This window comes from Oryx dammah, unplaced genomic scaffold (genome assembly GCF_014754425.2).
Source record: "Oryx dammah isolate SB20612 unplaced genomic scaffold, SCBI_Odam_1.1 HiC_scaffold_29, whole genome shotgun sequence".
Taxonomy (NCBI): domain Eukaryota; kingdom Metazoa; phylum Chordata; class Mammalia; order Artiodactyla; family Bovidae; genus Oryx; species Oryx dammah.
In genome coordinates this window covers 9,878,331-9,895,230 of record NW_024070213.1, presented here as the reverse complement: position 1 = coordinate 9,895,230, position 16,900 = coordinate 9,878,331, and the positions used below count along the sequence as shown (strand labels likewise).

The 16,900-nt window shown below is 56.7% G+C and overlaps 1 protein-coding gene across 11 annotated transcripts in view; it reads right to left on the bottom strand.

The window, feature by feature from the left end:
• LOC120857637 (casein kinase I) overlaps positions 1-16,900 on the bottom strand; it is a 36,509-nt gene that overhangs the window by 8,642 nt on the left and 10,967 nt on the right. For 2 of the 11 annotated variants that reach the window (XR_005719709.1, XM_040233292.1), the window contains exons 1-6: positions 16,077-16,297; positions 12,519-12,603; positions 2,833-2,943; positions 2,555-2,703; positions 900-1,128; positions 118-288 (exon numbers count right to left, since the gene is read on the bottom strand). Coding sequence is in view for 10 of the 11 variants with exons in the window: in XM_040233292.1 (XP_040089226.1) it covers positions 118-288; positions 900-1,128; positions 2,555-2,703; positions 2,833-2,943; positions 12,519-12,594 (736 nt within the window). In the remaining variant the exon portion in view is untranslated. Of the gene's footprint in view, positions 1-117; positions 289-899; positions 1,129-2,554; positions 2,704-2,832; positions 2,944-12,518; positions 12,604-14,061; positions 14,525-16,076; positions 16,298-16,900 lie in introns of those variants that run through there. The other 9 variants (XM_040233295.1, XM_040233296.1, XM_040233297.1 and 6 more) reach the window with 6 other exon arrangements.

Below are 16,900 nucleotides of genomic sequence, written 5' to 3'. Positions count from 1 at the left end.
GGATGTTGTGGCGCTGGGCAGTGGTGGCCCAGGACGGGCTCTATGCGGCCTCGCTGGGCCCTCAGAAGGGGCTTTGGGGACCGTGGGCTAAGCACGTTGCCCCAGCGGGCTACTCACAGGGGTAGCCTTTGCAGAGGACCTCGATGGGCGTCGACATCTTCTTCTCGCTGATCCGCTCGTACTTCTGGCGCTTGGTGGCCGCTTTGAGGCCCTGCCAGGGCAGGGAGCCCAGGTTGAAGTACATGAGAACGTAGCCCAGACTCTCCAGGTCGTCTCGACGGCTTTGCTCTGCAGAGTCAAGGACAAGGTGAGGGGCAGGGTCCACCTGGGCTCCTGGCTGATGGGGCCAGGACCCCTTTCTCCAGGACCTGCTCTTTGATTGGGGTGAACAACCCACTCTGTGCACTCAGCACGAGCCCACGCCACCCCACCACATGCTGGCTTGCTGCACTATTACCCGTTCTACAGAGCAGGGGCCTGAGGCTGGGCTTTGCTCACTCAACCTGGGCCTAGTGTCTCCAGCTGAGGCTCTCATTCATTTAGCCACTATGCAGTAGGCACCCTGGGGCCTCCCTGCCCAGCCCACCCTGCGGGTAAGGCACAAGCACTGGCAGCAGACAGGGCTGGGCCAGACCTGACTTTAGCGCTTGCTAAGCAGCACAACCCTAAGTGCCCGTGTCACACGGTGAGCCTGCAATTCCCACCTGGAGAAATGGGGACATGTCCTCGCCCACCAAGGCTGCTATGGGGATGACTAAGGCACGAGATAGAGTGCTTCTTGCGAAGGAGAAGACCTGCCTGTGTGACCAGCCAAGGAATAAACCCAGGCTGCAGAAGGAAGCCAAGGTCCTGGCGGGCAGCCCAGAGGAACCCTCTGCCCCCAGGCCTCGCGCACTCACCGATGCCCAGGTGGGTGTTGATGGAGGCGTAGCGGGCAGTGCCAGTCAAGTTCTTGTTTTCCCGGTAGGGGATGTGCTGGTGGGTGCGGGCGTCCCGGTACTTCTTGGCCAGGCCGAAGTCAATGATGTACACCAAGTTGCCTTTCTTCCCCAGCCCCATGAGGAAGTTGTCAGGCTTGACGTCCCGGTGGATGAAGTTCTTGGAGTGGATGTACTCAATGCGGCTGATCTGGGGGAGGGGAGAGCGAGTCACTCAGCAAGTGCTGAGGCAGGGGGAGCAGGCCTCGCCAGATGCTTGGAGCCAGGCCTAGACTTGGGGCTGGGGCCCTACAAATGGAAAACACATCTGTGGTCCCTGCCAATGGATGGGGACCCCTGCCACGAGCAGGGGAGCAAGATCAGTCTGCAACCACCATGTACGACGATTTCAAAGGGGCAGGTCAGGGAAGGCTTCCTGGAGGAAGTGACAGTAGAGAGAAACTCTGATGGAGCGGTTCACTGGGTTTGATGTGACACAGGAAAGAAAGCAAGGCAGGAAAGTGAATGGCAAGATCTAGAAAGGAAGCCCAGAAAGGCCTTCAGGCCTCGTCTGCCTGGCTCTAGACCCTCAGGGTACAGAAGAGGCCCTCAAGGAACCAGAGGGGCATTTCAGAGGTTGTTCTGCCACCCAGGCTGGGGGTAACGGGAGCACACGGAACCCTAAACTTGGTAGGCAGGGGTGACAGAGATGAAGCACACAGGCAGGATTTAACCCCTGGCTTCTGGAGGATACCAAACTCAGGGAGACACAGAGGACCTTCCTTTCAACAACGTGTTAGAAACACATGTTAATAAATACACACACAATCTGTCTTCTGGCAGGTTGGCCCCCTCCCTGGGCCTCAAGCTTCTGAATATTTCCTAAACTCAAAAAACCTAGACTTTTTTGAGTTTCACGTCCTGAGAGAATCTGACAACCCTCTCTGCACACACACATTTAGCCTAAAATTGCAGGATGCCTGCAGACTTTCTGCAGGGCAGACCCAGACACAGGTCCTGGGGAACAAGATCTCCATGTTCCATTCCAGGGCCAGGATTTTTTTTTTTTTTTTTTTGCTGTGTCATGCAGTATTGTGGGATCTTTGTTCCCTGACCCGGGATTGAACCTGTGCCTCCTGCATTGAAAGCAGAGTCTTAACCACTAGACCACCAGGAAAGTCCCCCAGGGCCAGGATCCTGTACTTTACTTTCTTTCTTTCTTTTTTTTTAATTTTTCTCCCTTGAATTTATAAAAGGATTGAGGATGCAAGAAATGTTCATCCGTGGGCACTGGGGCCAGGGGGTGTCCCAGGTGACCCCATAAAGGGGAGCCACTCCTGAGGAGACAAGGCCCAGCAGCTCACCTATGGCCACTGCATGGGAACAGGCCCGAGGTCTGGGTGACCGCAGGTTTTACAGTCACCCGAGGGCAGAGTCCCAGGCCTTCCGTGGGAGCCCAGCTGAGCAGGTCTGGAGTGGAAACTGCCAGTCTATGTTTTAATACCCACCCCCCAGCCAGGGCTGACGGTCAAGGTCCCCTGTCCCGGTCCCACGTCGCCGTCACTGCTTCCTGCTCCAGCATCCTCCGGCTGGGTACCCAGTGGGCCCCGGCCTGAGGGAGGAGTCGGGAGACTCACCATCTGGTCGGCCAGGAGCAGCACGGTCTTGAGGCTGAACTTGCGGGAGCAGAAGTTGAAGAGGTCCTCGAGGCTGGGCCCCAGCAGCTCCATGACCATCACGTTGTAGTCCCCCTCAGCCCCGCACCACTTGATGGATGGGATCCCCACTGTGTGGAGGCGGGGCAGTCAGGTGCCGTCACTCCCCAGCCCACCAGTACCTGGGCCCCTCCCCTGCAGCGCGCAAGGCACAGGCGCAGAGCCCCCACGCCCACGCCCACCGCCCCTCAGGCCCTCACCTCCCCCCTGCATCATCTTGTAGAATTTGCTCTCGATGTGCAGCTGGGGGTGCTTCGTCTTCACACACTCCAGCTTGATGGCGACTTCTTCACCAGAGGCGATATTGGCACCTGCGGGGCAGAGGGACCCGGTCACACTCAGCTGGCCAGGCAGCCCCAGGCCAGGACCACTCCGTGTCTGCCCCTGAGCAGCTCGGTGTCCCTTGGGAAGAGGCTGGAAAGGTGGAGGAGGCCCCAGGCTGTATCCAGGGGAAGCAGAGGGACCGAGGGGCACAGAGCAGCTCCCTGACCCAGCCTGGGCACGAAGGGAGAACCAGAACTGCAGCACGTGCTGCTGGAAGAAGGGAAGAGGGAAGGGCTGTGGACCATGCAGAGAACTGGAGGCTGGGGCAGCAGGCGATCAGATGTGAGGCGGTCAGGGCGGGGCCAAAAACGTTCCCAGACCAGTCAGGCGAGCTCTGTCCTGCAGAGTGGAGCCACTGAGGACTCCAGAGCTGGAGACAGACGCCGTCAGTGGGGTGTGGAGCCGAGGAGGAGAGCAGGCAGAGGCGCAGGGCCGTCTCGAGAAAGATCCCAACCCAAGCTGCAACAGGCCTCAGTTTCCCCACCTGCAGGCACGGGCAAGCTGAGCTGGAGGGCTAGGGGCTAAGCTGAGAGGCTGGCTCCTGCTGGGAGCCAAGGGGAACTAGAGCTGCCGTCACTAAACGGTGCAGTCTCAGCACAGAGACAACACAGAATGTCCGGAGGAGGAGACAGCCACTGGGAGAAGGGAGGGCAGGATAAAGCCAGGACCTCAAACTGGGGATGCCCGAGATGGGCTCCACAACAAACATGCCTGGAACAGTTGGCAACCTGAGGAGAGACAACACAGCTCACGCCACGCACCACAAGTCCCGAGTAGAGCAGAAGATCACACGGGGGAAAAAGATCGGAGTGCACGTTGGCTCAACCACTTTGGAGGCCAGGTTGGTCTCTGTCTGGTAAAGCTGAACACACACAGACCCTCGGCCAAACCAGGCCGCTCCCAAGGGTACACCCTTCAGAAACGTGACCGCCGGGAGGCCAAGCAAGGACCTTTGCGCAGCAGCAAAGGACCACAACGTCCAGCGCCAGAAATCAGCCACAAGGTGGGGCAGGCGCCCAGGGACGCCGCAGGCAGGGGGAGCCAGCACGACGACGGCTGCGGGGGTGGCTCTCTGCACCCGAACCCTCCCTGAGCAGAGGGCAAGGAGCAGCACCGCTGACAGGGCCAGAAGGTGGAGACACCCGAGAGCCCATGAGCGCAGGCGTGGACCGCCACTCTGCCTGTCCCTAGAAACGAGCAGAGCACTGACGCAGGCTGCGGCGTCGACGAGCCTCAAACAGCGCACGGTGGGCCAGCCACACTCCAGAGGCAAACACCATCTGACTCCAGTACATGAAATGCCGAGAACAGGGGGACCCATGGAGACAAAGGTTAGACTGGTGGCTGCCAGGGACTGGGGGGCAGGGGGAGGCAGGACAGGCCACAGGGCAGGCTACCCTGCTTAACAGGTGCAGGGTTTTCTTCTGGGTGATGAAAATGTTTTGGAACTAGACAGGGATGGTGGTCACACACACTGGGGTTGTACTAGAGTCAGTGAAGTTGCTCAGTTGTGTCCGACTCTGCGATCCCATGGACTGTAGCCTACCAAGCTCCGCCATCCATGGAATTTTCCAGGCAAGAGTACTGGAGTGGGATGCCATTTCCTTCTCCAAGGGATCTTCCCGACCCAGGGATCAAAACCAGGTCTCCTGCATTGCAGGCAGACACTTTACCATCTGAGCCACCAGGGAAGCCCCTGAGATTGTACTAGGTGCCACTAAATGGAATACTTTTAAAATGGTTAATTGTATGTCATGTGAATTTCACCTCAATTTCGGGGGGGGGCGGTGTGGGAAGAGGAAGGAAGAGACAGAAGGATGCAAGCACAATCTTGACTGTCTCAATTTCAAAACATTCCACGCTGAAATGTATATAGCTTAGGGATATAAATGTGATAAAGCTCTTCAACAAAAGGGAATAACTGAAAATGTAAGATTCAGACAGTCCTCACCTCTGTGTGGAAGCAAAGGGCAGGATGGGGTGTGGTTACCTCTGCGCGGGGGAAGCAGAGGGCAGGATGGGGTGGGGTACTAGGGGTCTTCAGGGTGACAAAGCTGTCTTCCTCCAACTAGTGGTGAGAAGAGTGCCTTAAACCGTGCACATGTTTTATACATTTAATTAAAAAAATAAAACAATGAGATGTTACAGGAAGGGAGCATTGCTTTTCATTTGGGGGTAGGCAAGGTTTCCCAAAGAAAGGCAATGCCAAAGAATGTTCAAACTACTGCACAACTGCACTCATCTCACACACTAGCAAAGTAATGTTCAATATTCTCCAAGCCAGGCTTCAACAGTACGTGAACCAGGAACTTCCAGATGTTCAAACTGGATTTAGAAAAGGCAGAGGAACCAGAGATCAAATAGCCAACATCTGCTGGATCATCAAAAAAGCAAGAGAATTCCAGAAAAACATCTACTTCTGCGTTATTGACTACACCAAAGCCTTTGACTGTGTGGATCACAACAAACTGTGGGAAATTCTTCCAGAGATGGGAATACCAGACCACCTGACCTGTCTCCTGAGAAATCTGTATGCAGGTCAAGAAGCAACAGTTAAAAGTGTACATGGAACAATAGACTGGTTCCAAATCAGGAAAGGAGTACATGAAGGCTGTATACTGTCACCCTACTTATTTAACTTATATGCAGAGTACGTCATGAAAAATGCTGGGCTGGAAGAAGCACAAGAAGGAATCAAGATTGCTGGGAGAAATATCAATAACTTCAGATATGCAGATGACATGATCCGTATGGCAGAAAGTGAAGAATTAAAGAGCCTCTTGATGAAAGTGAAAGAGGAGAGTGAAAAAGTTGGGTTAAAACTCAACATTCAGAAATCTAAGATCATGGCATCCTGTCCCATCACTTCATGGAAAATAGATGGGGAAACATTGGTTGGGCTCCAAAATCACTGCAGATGGTGGCTGCAGCCAGGAAATTAAGACACTTGCTCCCTGGAAGAAAAGCTATGACCAACGTGACAACATATTAAAAAGCAGAGACATTATTTTGCCAACAAAGGTCCGTCTAGTCAAAGCTATGTTTCTTCCAGTAGTGATGTATGGATGTGAGAGTTAGACCATAAAGAAAGTTGAGTGCCGAAGAATTGATGTTTTTGATCTGTGGTGTTGGAGAAGACTCTTGAGAGTCTCTTGGACTGCAAGAAGATCCAACCAGTCCATCCTAAAGGAGATCAGTCCTGAATATTCATTAGAAGGACTGATGCTGAAGCTGAAACTCCAATACTTTGGCCACCTGACGTGAAGAACTGACGCTTTTGAAAAGACCCTGATGCTGGGAAAGACTGAAGGCAGGAGGAGAAGGGGATGACAAAGGATGAGATGGTTGGATGACATCACCAACTAGATGGACATGAGTTTGAGTACGCTCTGGGAGATGGTGATGGACAGGAAAGCCTGGTGTGCGGCAGTCCATGGGGTCGCAAAGAGTCGGATACGACTGAGCAACTGAACTGAACTGAAAGGTTTTTTATCCCTGACTTAAAATCCAGAAGCCATTTAAAAAAGTCTCCCTCCCCTCCAAAAGAGGAATCCCTTCCCCATGGCAAAAACCCCAGAAACAAAGTCCAAAGACTTATAGTACATACTCGTAACTTTTATCAATGGCAAAGAACTAATATCACACTTACACTGAGCGCCTACAAATCAGCAGGAAAGAGACAACTCCACAGAAAATAGGCTGAAGGAGTCAAACACACACTTCACAGTAAAAGAAATTATTAGTATAAAAATGGCTTACTCATGAAGACACCCAACCTCCTGTAAGAGAAAATCTAAGTTAATATTATCCTGAAAGACCAAGTCCATGTAAGCTGGCCTGCGTTGCAGGGTCAAGGGGCTCCCCTCCCCAGCAGGCAGGCCCCATATGAACTGGGGAAGCCAGGCTGCAGGGCCGCCTGGCTCCTTCCAGCTTCCACTTGGGGGAGTTTAGTCGACACACGCACACACAAGGCAAAACAGGCCTGGATGGGGCTGTGGGGTGTAGGCTGTTTGCAACAGTGAAAGCTTGGAAACAACCCAAATGTCCAGCGCGGGGCCTGGTTAAATAAAGAAAGGCCCATCCATAAAGCGGAACACAATGGATAAAGAATGAGGAAGCTCTCTGGGTGCAGAAGTGGAAAGATCTCAAAGATATAGGAAGTGAAAAGGCGAAGTGTAGAACAGTATGTATTCTATGCTGGAGGACACAATATGTATCTGTGTTTGGTTGTATCTACATAAAGAAACACTGAAAAGAAACGAGAAATCCACAAGGCTGGAGCAGGGCAGGAGAGGGAAAGGACATTTCTCGGATACTAAGTTATACATTGCCCCCTTTTTTTTTTTCCCAAAACCTTTGTTAAAATTCACATAAAGTGTACAATTCAGTGGGTTTTTTTCTTTTTTTTGGTACATTCACAAGGTTATGCAACGGAGGCCACAGTCAATTTTAGAATACTTTCATCATCCTCAAAACACCCGTATCTCTTAGTAGTTACTCCCCACCTCCCCCAGCAACCCCTCAATCTAGGCACCCACGGAGGCACTTTCCGTCTCTATGGATATGCCTACTCCTGCCACTTCATACAAATGGAATCACACAATATGTGATCGTTCGTAACTGGCTTCTTTCACTTAGCGTGATTTTGTATTTTGGACTTCGGTTGTGTGTATTTTCATTTCTGAATCACACAAAATTAAAATTAAAAAAATAAAGCAGATCCCCAAACTCAGTGCGCAATGGGAAGAGAGAAAGCGCTTTACAAACTCTAAGGTGCTTTTGAATCCTCAACACTCATCTCTAGGGAAAGCCTCGCATGTTTCTGGGGGCACAGTAAGGATGCAGGCAGGCAGTAGGGGCTGGGGCTCAGTGCAGCCTAGCAGTGGCAGGCAAGGCTGCAAAGGCTCCTGCAGTGTGAGGACCGGGCGAGAGTGGTCCTGGCCCGTGCAAAGGCCCAACGGGAGCGGGGTGCAGTGAGCTCTGGGTGGTTCTCGTGCAGCTAGCTGATGCTCAAGGGGGCTGAAGCAGACAGTGGAAGAGGTGAGCGGGGAGGAGACAGGAGAGCTCTCAAGGGCCACAATCCTAGGCATCAGCCTGAGCCTCTGGGGACCAAGCCTGGCTGCCTTATTACGGGGACCTGTGACTCTGTGGTGGGGCCATCCGGCACATTGCAGAGTGTTCTCCGGCATTCCTGACTCTACCCACCAGCTGCCAGCAGTCCCCCCACCCTGAGCCAAAACAACCAAAACTGCTTCCAGGCCTTGCCAAACGTCTCCTGTGTGACAAAATCTGGCACTCCCACCCCTTGTTGGGACCACTGGTGCATCAGGAAGGACAGGAGAGGACTTGAGTTGGGGGGGGGTCTGTGCGGAGGCTGCTGCAACTGTCCAGACGACGGTGGCCCCACTCAGGCAGGGGGCAGGGACTGGGCGACGCAGGGCCTTCAGCACTTATGATTCAGCAGATTGTGCCGGGAGCCGAGGTGCGGGGGAAACGCCCCTCCCAGAGATGGGGGGGCGGGGGCAGTGAAGGGGAGGGGCCTTTGGGCCCTGTGGGCTCTCACACACCATCCTGCAAGTACTACTGCTTTTATCTCTATTTGACATGTGTGGAAACTGAGACACCAAAGGTCAATCAATGAGCAAATGCTGCACAGCATCCCTGAGCAGGGACCTAAGCTGTTAGGCAAAGGTGGCTGACTCCCACTGCTGCCAAGCTGCCTCCGGGTCCCACCACCCCCACCAGATGCCCGCACTGCCCCTAAACTCTTACCAGGAAGTCACAAGTCCTCTCTCTGACCTCCCTTCCTTCTCACAGCTGTGACCTGAGGTTCAGATAGGTTAAGTAACTGGCCTGAGGTCACACAGAACCGGCTGGGGCAGAGCCAGGATCTGAAACTTCATCTCTGGAGCTGCTGCTTTTTTCTTGATTTCAATTCCCTAGCATCTCATTCATCACTCAACAGACACACACTGAGCCCTGAGCCGGCCCCGCCTTGGAGGAGCTCAGCTCACCTTCTGTCAATGGATAACTTTGACTAGGCACAAAGTGCCAGGCGGGGGCAGCAGAGGGGGGCCCTCGGTTGGATATAGCTGTTCTGCAGGGAGGTGGGACAGGGATGAAACACTCTGGAAAACAAATTTGGACACAGAGAAGGGCTTGGCCCCGGCTAGCCCTTGAGGGTCTGGGACCTTGGCAAGTTCTAGGTGGGGAGGAGGATGACCAGTCTCACGTGGGGGCTCCCTCAGACACTGGCATAATCAGGGACAGAAGGTGGGGATGAAGCACCCCCCACAATCACCCACTGCGGCACGCCATCCCCTCCGCATTTAGAACTGAGGCCCAGAGACTAAGAAGAGGTCTAGAGAGTTCCTGAGGGCAGTCAGTCAGTGGCTGGTAGAGTTGGTGGCACAAGCAGCCAAGGTGAGGCCCTAGCAAAGCGGGCCACCCCTGCTGGCCAGCCCCCTTCAATGCCAAGGGTGAGGGAGGAGGGACCTGAAGAGGACCACTGCAGGCCAGGAAGCCACACCCTCAAATGTGCTTGCCCTCGGTCAATCCTGGAAAGCAGGGCCCGGAGGCCGCGCCCAGCCCCACCTGCAGAGGCCATCTGGAGTCAGGCCCGGGCGCCAGCACCAGCGACGAGAATGTGGCCAGAGCTCTGAACAAAGGGAGCCAGCGAGGCCAGCTGGGCAGGCCCTACAATCCCTGCCACCCCCACGCCAGCAAGAGGGGCCCAGGAAGGAGCTGGCAGGACACTGCACCAGGCCGGGGTCCCCGCGGCCTGTGCAGCGGCGAAGGCTGGACAGTCAGCAGAGAACTGGCTCCTGCCCCCACCCCCGCTCAGGCCCAAGAGGACCCAGCTCCTCTGATGGTAGCAAATCCTAACCAAGACTGAGGGCTGGGGGACGCCACAGGAAGGCACCACTGCTGGGCTGAGCGCGTGCAGAGGGTATGTGTGCCGTGATCTCACTGCTTCTCGCCACCCTGGAGGCCCCATGACCCCACCTTGTCCAAGGGCACCCAGTGAGGAAAAGAAAGGCCAGTACCCAGAGCCCGGGAGAATTTACTCCAAAGTAAACTGGAGGAGTGAACCCGGACCTAAACTTTAAAATGACCTAGATGAATACTGGGAATTAAGGCTTCCCTTGGTGGCTCAGATGGTGAGGAATCTGCCTCCAATGTGGGGGACGCAGGTTTGGTCCCTGGGTTGGGAAGATCCTCCAGAGAAGGAAATGGCAACCCACTCCAGTATTCTTGCCTGAAAATCCCATGGACAGAGGGGCCTGGCGGGCTGCAGTCTATGGGGTTGCAGACAGTCAGACACAACCGAGCGAGTCACACAGATGATTACTGGATAAACAGAAGTCCTGTCCCAGGCAGGACCAGGAACACTGGCTTTCTGAATGCCCTTGGGTTGCCCTCCATCTCAGGGCCTCAGTGTCCCTTCTGCAAAGAGAAGGCCTGGGACCCAGCATTGTCTGGAAGCAGGTGTGCATCTGCCAAAAGTCACCTTAAACCAATGGCTCCAGGCTTCAGTCCTGAGCCCGAAGCTGCCACGATAAGAGGATCCTCTATATCCACCCCAATTTCACAAACAGGAAGGAGATGGGGTACCTCCCTCTTTCCCAGATGAGAATGCTGAGGCTCAGAGAGAGAATAAGACTTATCCCAGGTGACAAAGCCCATGAGAAACAGACCGGGGACCTGAACTTGCCCCCCACATCCCAACCTTCTTCTCCCCTGCCACAAGTGAGGCCACTTCACAGGCCTCTGCGTGTCACAGCATCGTTTCCTCATTCCTTCATTTCAGAGGCTTTCACTGAACCCCCCCGTGCTGAGCCCTGGGGCAAAAGCATGGACACGAGCCAGTGTCCCTCCCCCACCGCCACGGGAGCTCGGAGTGGCCGGCCAAACCTTTCCATCAGCTCCCACCTGCACTGTCCCCTCCCCCTCTGCCCTGGGCTCTGCGGTGTTTACAGGAGGGTGGTCTGCTAGGTGCCTGACCATGCCGTGCACATCCGGCTGGCACTTGCCAGCTTACAAGATGCTCTCCTCATGTGCCTCCTAAAGTCCTTGGTCAGTCAGGCGGCAGCATCACACAAACCTGCAGCATCGCACAAACCTCCGCGACCGCACCAGGCCAGGTCTGCCGGCTCCCTCCCACGTTCTGTCCTCTACACTCTCACTCCTTGGAGGGCTGTGGGTAGAAAGTCTGCCTTTTCTAGTTGTTTTTTCTTCTCTTTTCTTTTCTGTTCTGGGCACACCACTTGGCCCATGGGATCTCAGTGCCCTGAGCAGGGATCGAAACTGCGCCCTTGATAGTGAAGCATGGAATTCTAACCCCTAGACCACTGGAGAGTGCCTTGTCATTTCTAGTTTTGGAGAGAAGTCTTGGTGGCCAACCTGACTGTTCCACCCTGTCTCGATCTATAAAGCGGGAACAGCTCGGCATTGTCCCCAGAGGCTGCTGTAAGCAGAGACCACATTCGCACAGGGCTCCCAGCACAAGTACTGCCCGAAGAACATGGGCATACATGTCTCCCCTGACCTTGATGGGGAAGCAGTGGCTCACTGAGAAGCAGATCTCATATCCCAAGAGGGCAGGAACCCAGACCACTGGGTAAGAGAAACCCTCTGAGGTCTGAAGCAACAAGCCAGGCACACTGACCTGTCAGCTTCCTCCGCTCGGGACAGAACTGACCGACGACTCTTTTTCCAGGAGAGAAACTGAAGCACAGATGCTGCCAAGAACACGGGGACAGCGACCGGGAGAAACCCCAGGGGCTGCCACCTCGCTCTAACAACTCCCACTCCCGATCAACGAACACAGTCTCTCTCTGTGGACCAACAACTGCCAAGGAAGGGTCGTGCCTCCTGACTTCGCCCCCTGCCCCGATCCAGGGCCGCTGAGAAAGTGGCATTCTCCGGGGTCAAGGGCAGGAATGAGATGTCAGTGATTTACTCAATCAGGAACACGAGACCATGCTCAGCCTTTCAACAGGAAGCACATCCGGGGAGAGAGATTCTAAAAGGTTAAGACCACCACCGCCTCACCCCCGCCCCCGCCCCCGTGGTTAATGGGGAGCCTGCATCATTCCAAAGTCTTCCTGGGCTGAATTCCAGGCTGCCAGACCACATGGCAGGGCGGGCCAAGCGGGGGAAGCAACAGCGGCCCAGGCCACTTCTGTCCACCAGCATCCTTCTTCCCAGGAGACAAGACAGGGGTGCTAACCCAGCCTGGGCTTTCCCACGCCCAGCTGGAAACCCAGGTCATCTGCAGCTAGAAACCGGGAGTTAAAAATACCTCCCACAGCCCGGATGGCAGCACTGACATCCCGGACGCCCACCCTCCTGCCCTGACCGAGGAGGAGTCCCTCGGCCTGCCTCACCCCCAGCCTGCGGCTTCCCTCCCAACCTGGGATGGTTCTGGGACAAAATGACCAAAACGCAGTACCAGAGTCAGGTTCTAGCTTCAGAGCGTGAAATCTTGGCATCTTTCCTCCGAGTCCCCAGGCTGTCCCAGGGGCTCCAGACCCACTGAGCTGGAGCCAGAAACACTCACCTAGGTAGATGTCTCCAAAGGACCCACTCCCAATCTTCCGGCCCAGGCGGTACTTATTCCCCACACGTAGCTCCATGGCTCACTCCTGCAGAGGGAAGCAGAAACACAGGGTCAGAGAGGAGGGGAGCTGGGAAGGGGAAGAGCCCCCAGACCCCACCCCTCCCCCACCAAAAAGGTCTGGCAAAGCCACAAGAAAAACCTTGGGACACTGCGATCTCCATCCAGGCTGGCCTGGAAGGGATGTGGCCTCACTTTGCCTGAGGGCAACCACATGTCAGCTAGCCCAACAGTCTCCACAGGTGGTGAGGCTATCAGAACAGGTGTCAGTGTAGTCAGGCAGAAGAAGCGAGTTGGAGACAGGTTGTAGGAGGAAAGAGCAAGTTCCTTGGGGGACATGCATTTGGGGACCCTCCAATAGAAGTCTCTCAGGGCAGGCTAGTCACAATGGGCAAAGACCCTGAAAGGAAAATCAAGGACAGAGTGGGTGATGGGGAGGGCAGATGCAGAAACTGATCACCTTGGGGCTGCTGCCATGGCAACCACCAGCTAATTCCAACCTCCAGGGAAAGGACAGAGTGAATGGAGGGTCCCCAAAGGAGTTCCTCAGACCCCTTAGGATGTGGAAATGATGGGGTCCCAGTGACCTCATTCCCACCCCAAGCTTCCAGCACCAAGAACTGAAGGCCAGGTCTCCACAGCCTGGATGGGTCTTCCCAGAGGTAGACTCTGCAAGTTTGCACTGGGCCCCACAAAGAGAGGTCTCCCCAACTCAGGGGGAAGGTCAAAAAGGGGCCCCCTGAACAGCCAGCTTCTGGTCTTCTCCCTCTCTCAACCTCGCAATACCAAGAACCACAAGAGGACTCCGCACGGCCTTCTATGGATAGACAGAGTTTGGGGCTGGCTTTCTTCAAGACGAGGAGGGTCTCCTAAGAGAGCCCTGCAGAGCTACCAAGGGGACCAAAGCCAAGTTTTGAGCCGCCCATCAGCTTCTGTGGGGTGGGAGGAGGTCTGGGGGGAAAGTGCTGATCTGAGCACCTCCCTCCCTGTTGTGCCCCACGCTGGGTGTCCAAGCTCTCCCAACAGCAGGGACCACCCTGGGAGGGAGCCCTCTGCTCTGGCCTGGGGCAAAGGTCTGGGCACTCTCAAGGTTCTGGCCAGCAGAGGAGGAAACTCCAAGGCTGGGAGGTGAGGTCTTGCTTTGGCGGGGGGCTGGGGGGAGGGGGCTATGAAATAAGGAGAGGGTTGTGTGGGGGTCCCCTAAAATCACAGTGTCTACAAGACAGCCAGTGTAGACAACTAGGAAGACGGGCCGCTCTCTACAGACAGGGAACTCAGGCCCAGGGAGGTCACGCAGCCCGCCCACCTCCCCTCCAGCGGCAAGTCTCCTCCCCTAAGGCCCAGACAGGGCATCTGCTGCCCTACCTGGCGGCCTCCCACCCACCTGCTCATGCCAGGGCCAGGAGGCTGCACAGGAAGGGGGAAAAACGGCACAGAGTCTCGGCCTCTTCCCCACACCAAGGACTACCCGGAAAGCCAGACCCACTTGGGAGGGGAGGTGGGAGGAGAGCTTTCTTCCACGAGGTCGTGGTCACTCTCTGCCCCCCGGGGTGGAGGCGAGGGGCCAACAGCTCCTGCCTAGGAGAGACGTCCACCCCAGTGCCAGTTCCCAGGGAGCCGCCGCTAGCCCTTCAGCAGTGGTCACAAGGAAGGAGCCTCCACCCCGCGCCGGCCAAACTCCGGGCTCTCCACCAAGGGCCTCTGCCCACACGCCCCGGCCAGTCTCAGCGGAGGTGCCGGGGCGGCCAGGAGAACCCACTCCACATTTGCGGGAAACTCACTCGCCACACACCTTACACACACACCGTCCTGTGTGGACACTTCAAAGGAAGAAAGAAACGCAGACATGTACCGGGAGCCCCGCTGTGGGGAGGGCATGGGGCGGGGGGTGGGGGGTGGGAAACGCGGGTGTGTACACACACAAACACCGCCACCCCCCTAGTCTGTTTTCCGCCAACGCCAATTCAGAGACCACACATGGCAGCCGGGAAAGCCGCAGGTTCGGAAAGGAACATAAATACACCCGCATCCTATATTACATAAATACCCACGCCGGGTTATATAAATACCCGTGCCCTCCCGTCTGGGTGTCTTACATAAATACACTGCACATGACCCCCCAGCCCCTCCCCACTCACCCGGCTGTCGGCAGAGAAGGGGAGAAGAGAGGGTGCAAACCACTAGCCCTGCAGGCAACCCACCCCCCACCCCCCACCCAGCCCTGGGCCACCACCCAGACCCGCCAGTGTTGCTCCTACACCCCAGGGGCCAGGGCCTCAAGGAGAGCCTAGAGTGTCCCAGCACTGTCCCCAAAAAGCCTCCCAGAGAGCAGAAAGACTTGAGGCGGGAATGGGAGAGGCCTTCCAGTTCTTTGCTGCTTCTTTTTGGGGGGAGGAAGTGGGGGGGGCGCTGGAATAAATGAAGGGGATAAAAAAGGCGGATGTGAAGATTCCAGAGTTTCAACTGGTTAAGAAAAATGAGACAAACTACCAAGCTGAATGGCACATGGGCAGTTTTCTTACTCCCTGCCCACCTCCCTCCCTGGATCATTAAAATAAAAATTGGAGGGACATCCCAGCCAGCCAGCCAAAGGAGCCCCAAGACACAGGCATTTATTGAACGGGTGCAACTTAAGACACTGGGGATCCCCTGGCCGTGTCCCCAAATCCTTCTCCCCAAGGAAGGCTGATCTAAGAATATATGCAAGAAAACTAAGAGAAAAAGTTGGGGAGGGGGCCCACCCCACTTTGAGTTTGGGTGTGAAGAGCTTGGGAATCCACTCTCTAAAGACACCCGGGCACAAACATAGTTTTCTCTTCCACAGGGACTTGCAAAACATGGATTTCTCACACGCAGAAATGGGAGAATCCGATCTGATAAATAACCCCCACCCCTTTCTTTCTCTCCACAAAGGAAAACAAGAGTCGGTGGCTGGGTGACCACACACCCCACCACCCCAGGGCCCCCAAGCGCCCCCATCCAACACGCGGGAGCAGCCCTGCTGACCCCCAGGTCTGGAGCACTCGAGCCAGGAGCGGAGGGGTGGGGGGCGCTGCTGATGGGCTGGTGAAGCCTACCGAAGCCCAGGGTTTGGCCGAGAATCCCGAATCAACAGAATCGGGTGTCCCCGGCACCCCAGTCCCGGACCCCCCCGTCCTCCGTCAGCGTCCTCAAATCGCAGCCAGGGGTGGCCGCCTCGGCCGGCCGGGGCCTTGAAGGGTCCAGCTGGGGAGAGAGAGGCGAGCCGGACTGAGGGTGGGGGGGCTCCCCTGGGCAAGCCTGCAAAATAGTCACCCTCCTCTCCTTCTCGTCCCCAGCCGCGCCTTTGTCCTCGCCGGGCCGAGCGGGCGGCGCCCGGGCAGCCCCCCCATAACCGAGTGCGAACGCGTGTGTGTCCACCCTCTCCCCCCTCCCTCTCGCGCAAAAACAAAGAGGCGGAGGGAGCCCCGTTTCCCCCCAGGTTTGCGCCCCTTCGCCAGCCCGCGGCCCCCCAATATTTACCCCGCCGGGAAGGCACCGGTGCCGGGCCGCTGTTCGGGGGGCTGCCGCAGGCGGGGGCGGCCCGCCGGGGCGGATGCCGGAGGATTTGCAGAGCCGCCCGCCGCGCCAGCCTCTCCCGGCCCAGCCGCCGCCGCCGCCGCCGCGCCGCCGCGCTCCGCTCCGCTCGCCCCGGCCGGGTTCAGGATCTGGCTCTCAGCGCCAGCGCCGCCGCCGCCGCCGCCTCCCTCCTCCGGGCCCTCCTGCCCGACCGCCCCCGCCGCCGGCTCGCGCGCTCCCGCCCGGCGCGCACCCGCCGGCTCCCATTGAGCCCCGGGCCCGCCCGCTGATGTCATCCCCGACCCGCCGCCGCCGCCCCGGAGGATTTAAAGGGCCCGCGCCCGCCTTGCTCCCGAGGACGCTGGGGGCCCGCAGCCGGGAAACACGGTTCCCGCAACCAGCCTCGCGAGGAGCGCCTTCCAGGAACGGGGTCTTCCGTGTGGGGCCCGGAAGCGCACACAGACACGGACACCACTGATCCAGTGGGGGGCACAGGTGGAAAAACCTGGGTGGTGGTGAGGAGGAGGAGGCGCCCCCAAAGCTGGGGTCTTCTAGTCCCAGACCGTCCTCTCCGCTCTGTCGGGTTCTTTCTCCTCTCATACCCTAGCAGTGGGCCCCTCCGAAGGCCGGTGTTTATGTGAGTGACTGCAAAAGGAGATTGTTTAGAGAGTTGAGGGCTTACTCCGCCTCGGGGCTCGCTGCTGAGCACGCATGCCAGGTTGACTCAGGGGCCAACTATTTGACAAGATAGCAAGAGATGGAGGGACATTGACAAAAGGCCCAGAGAG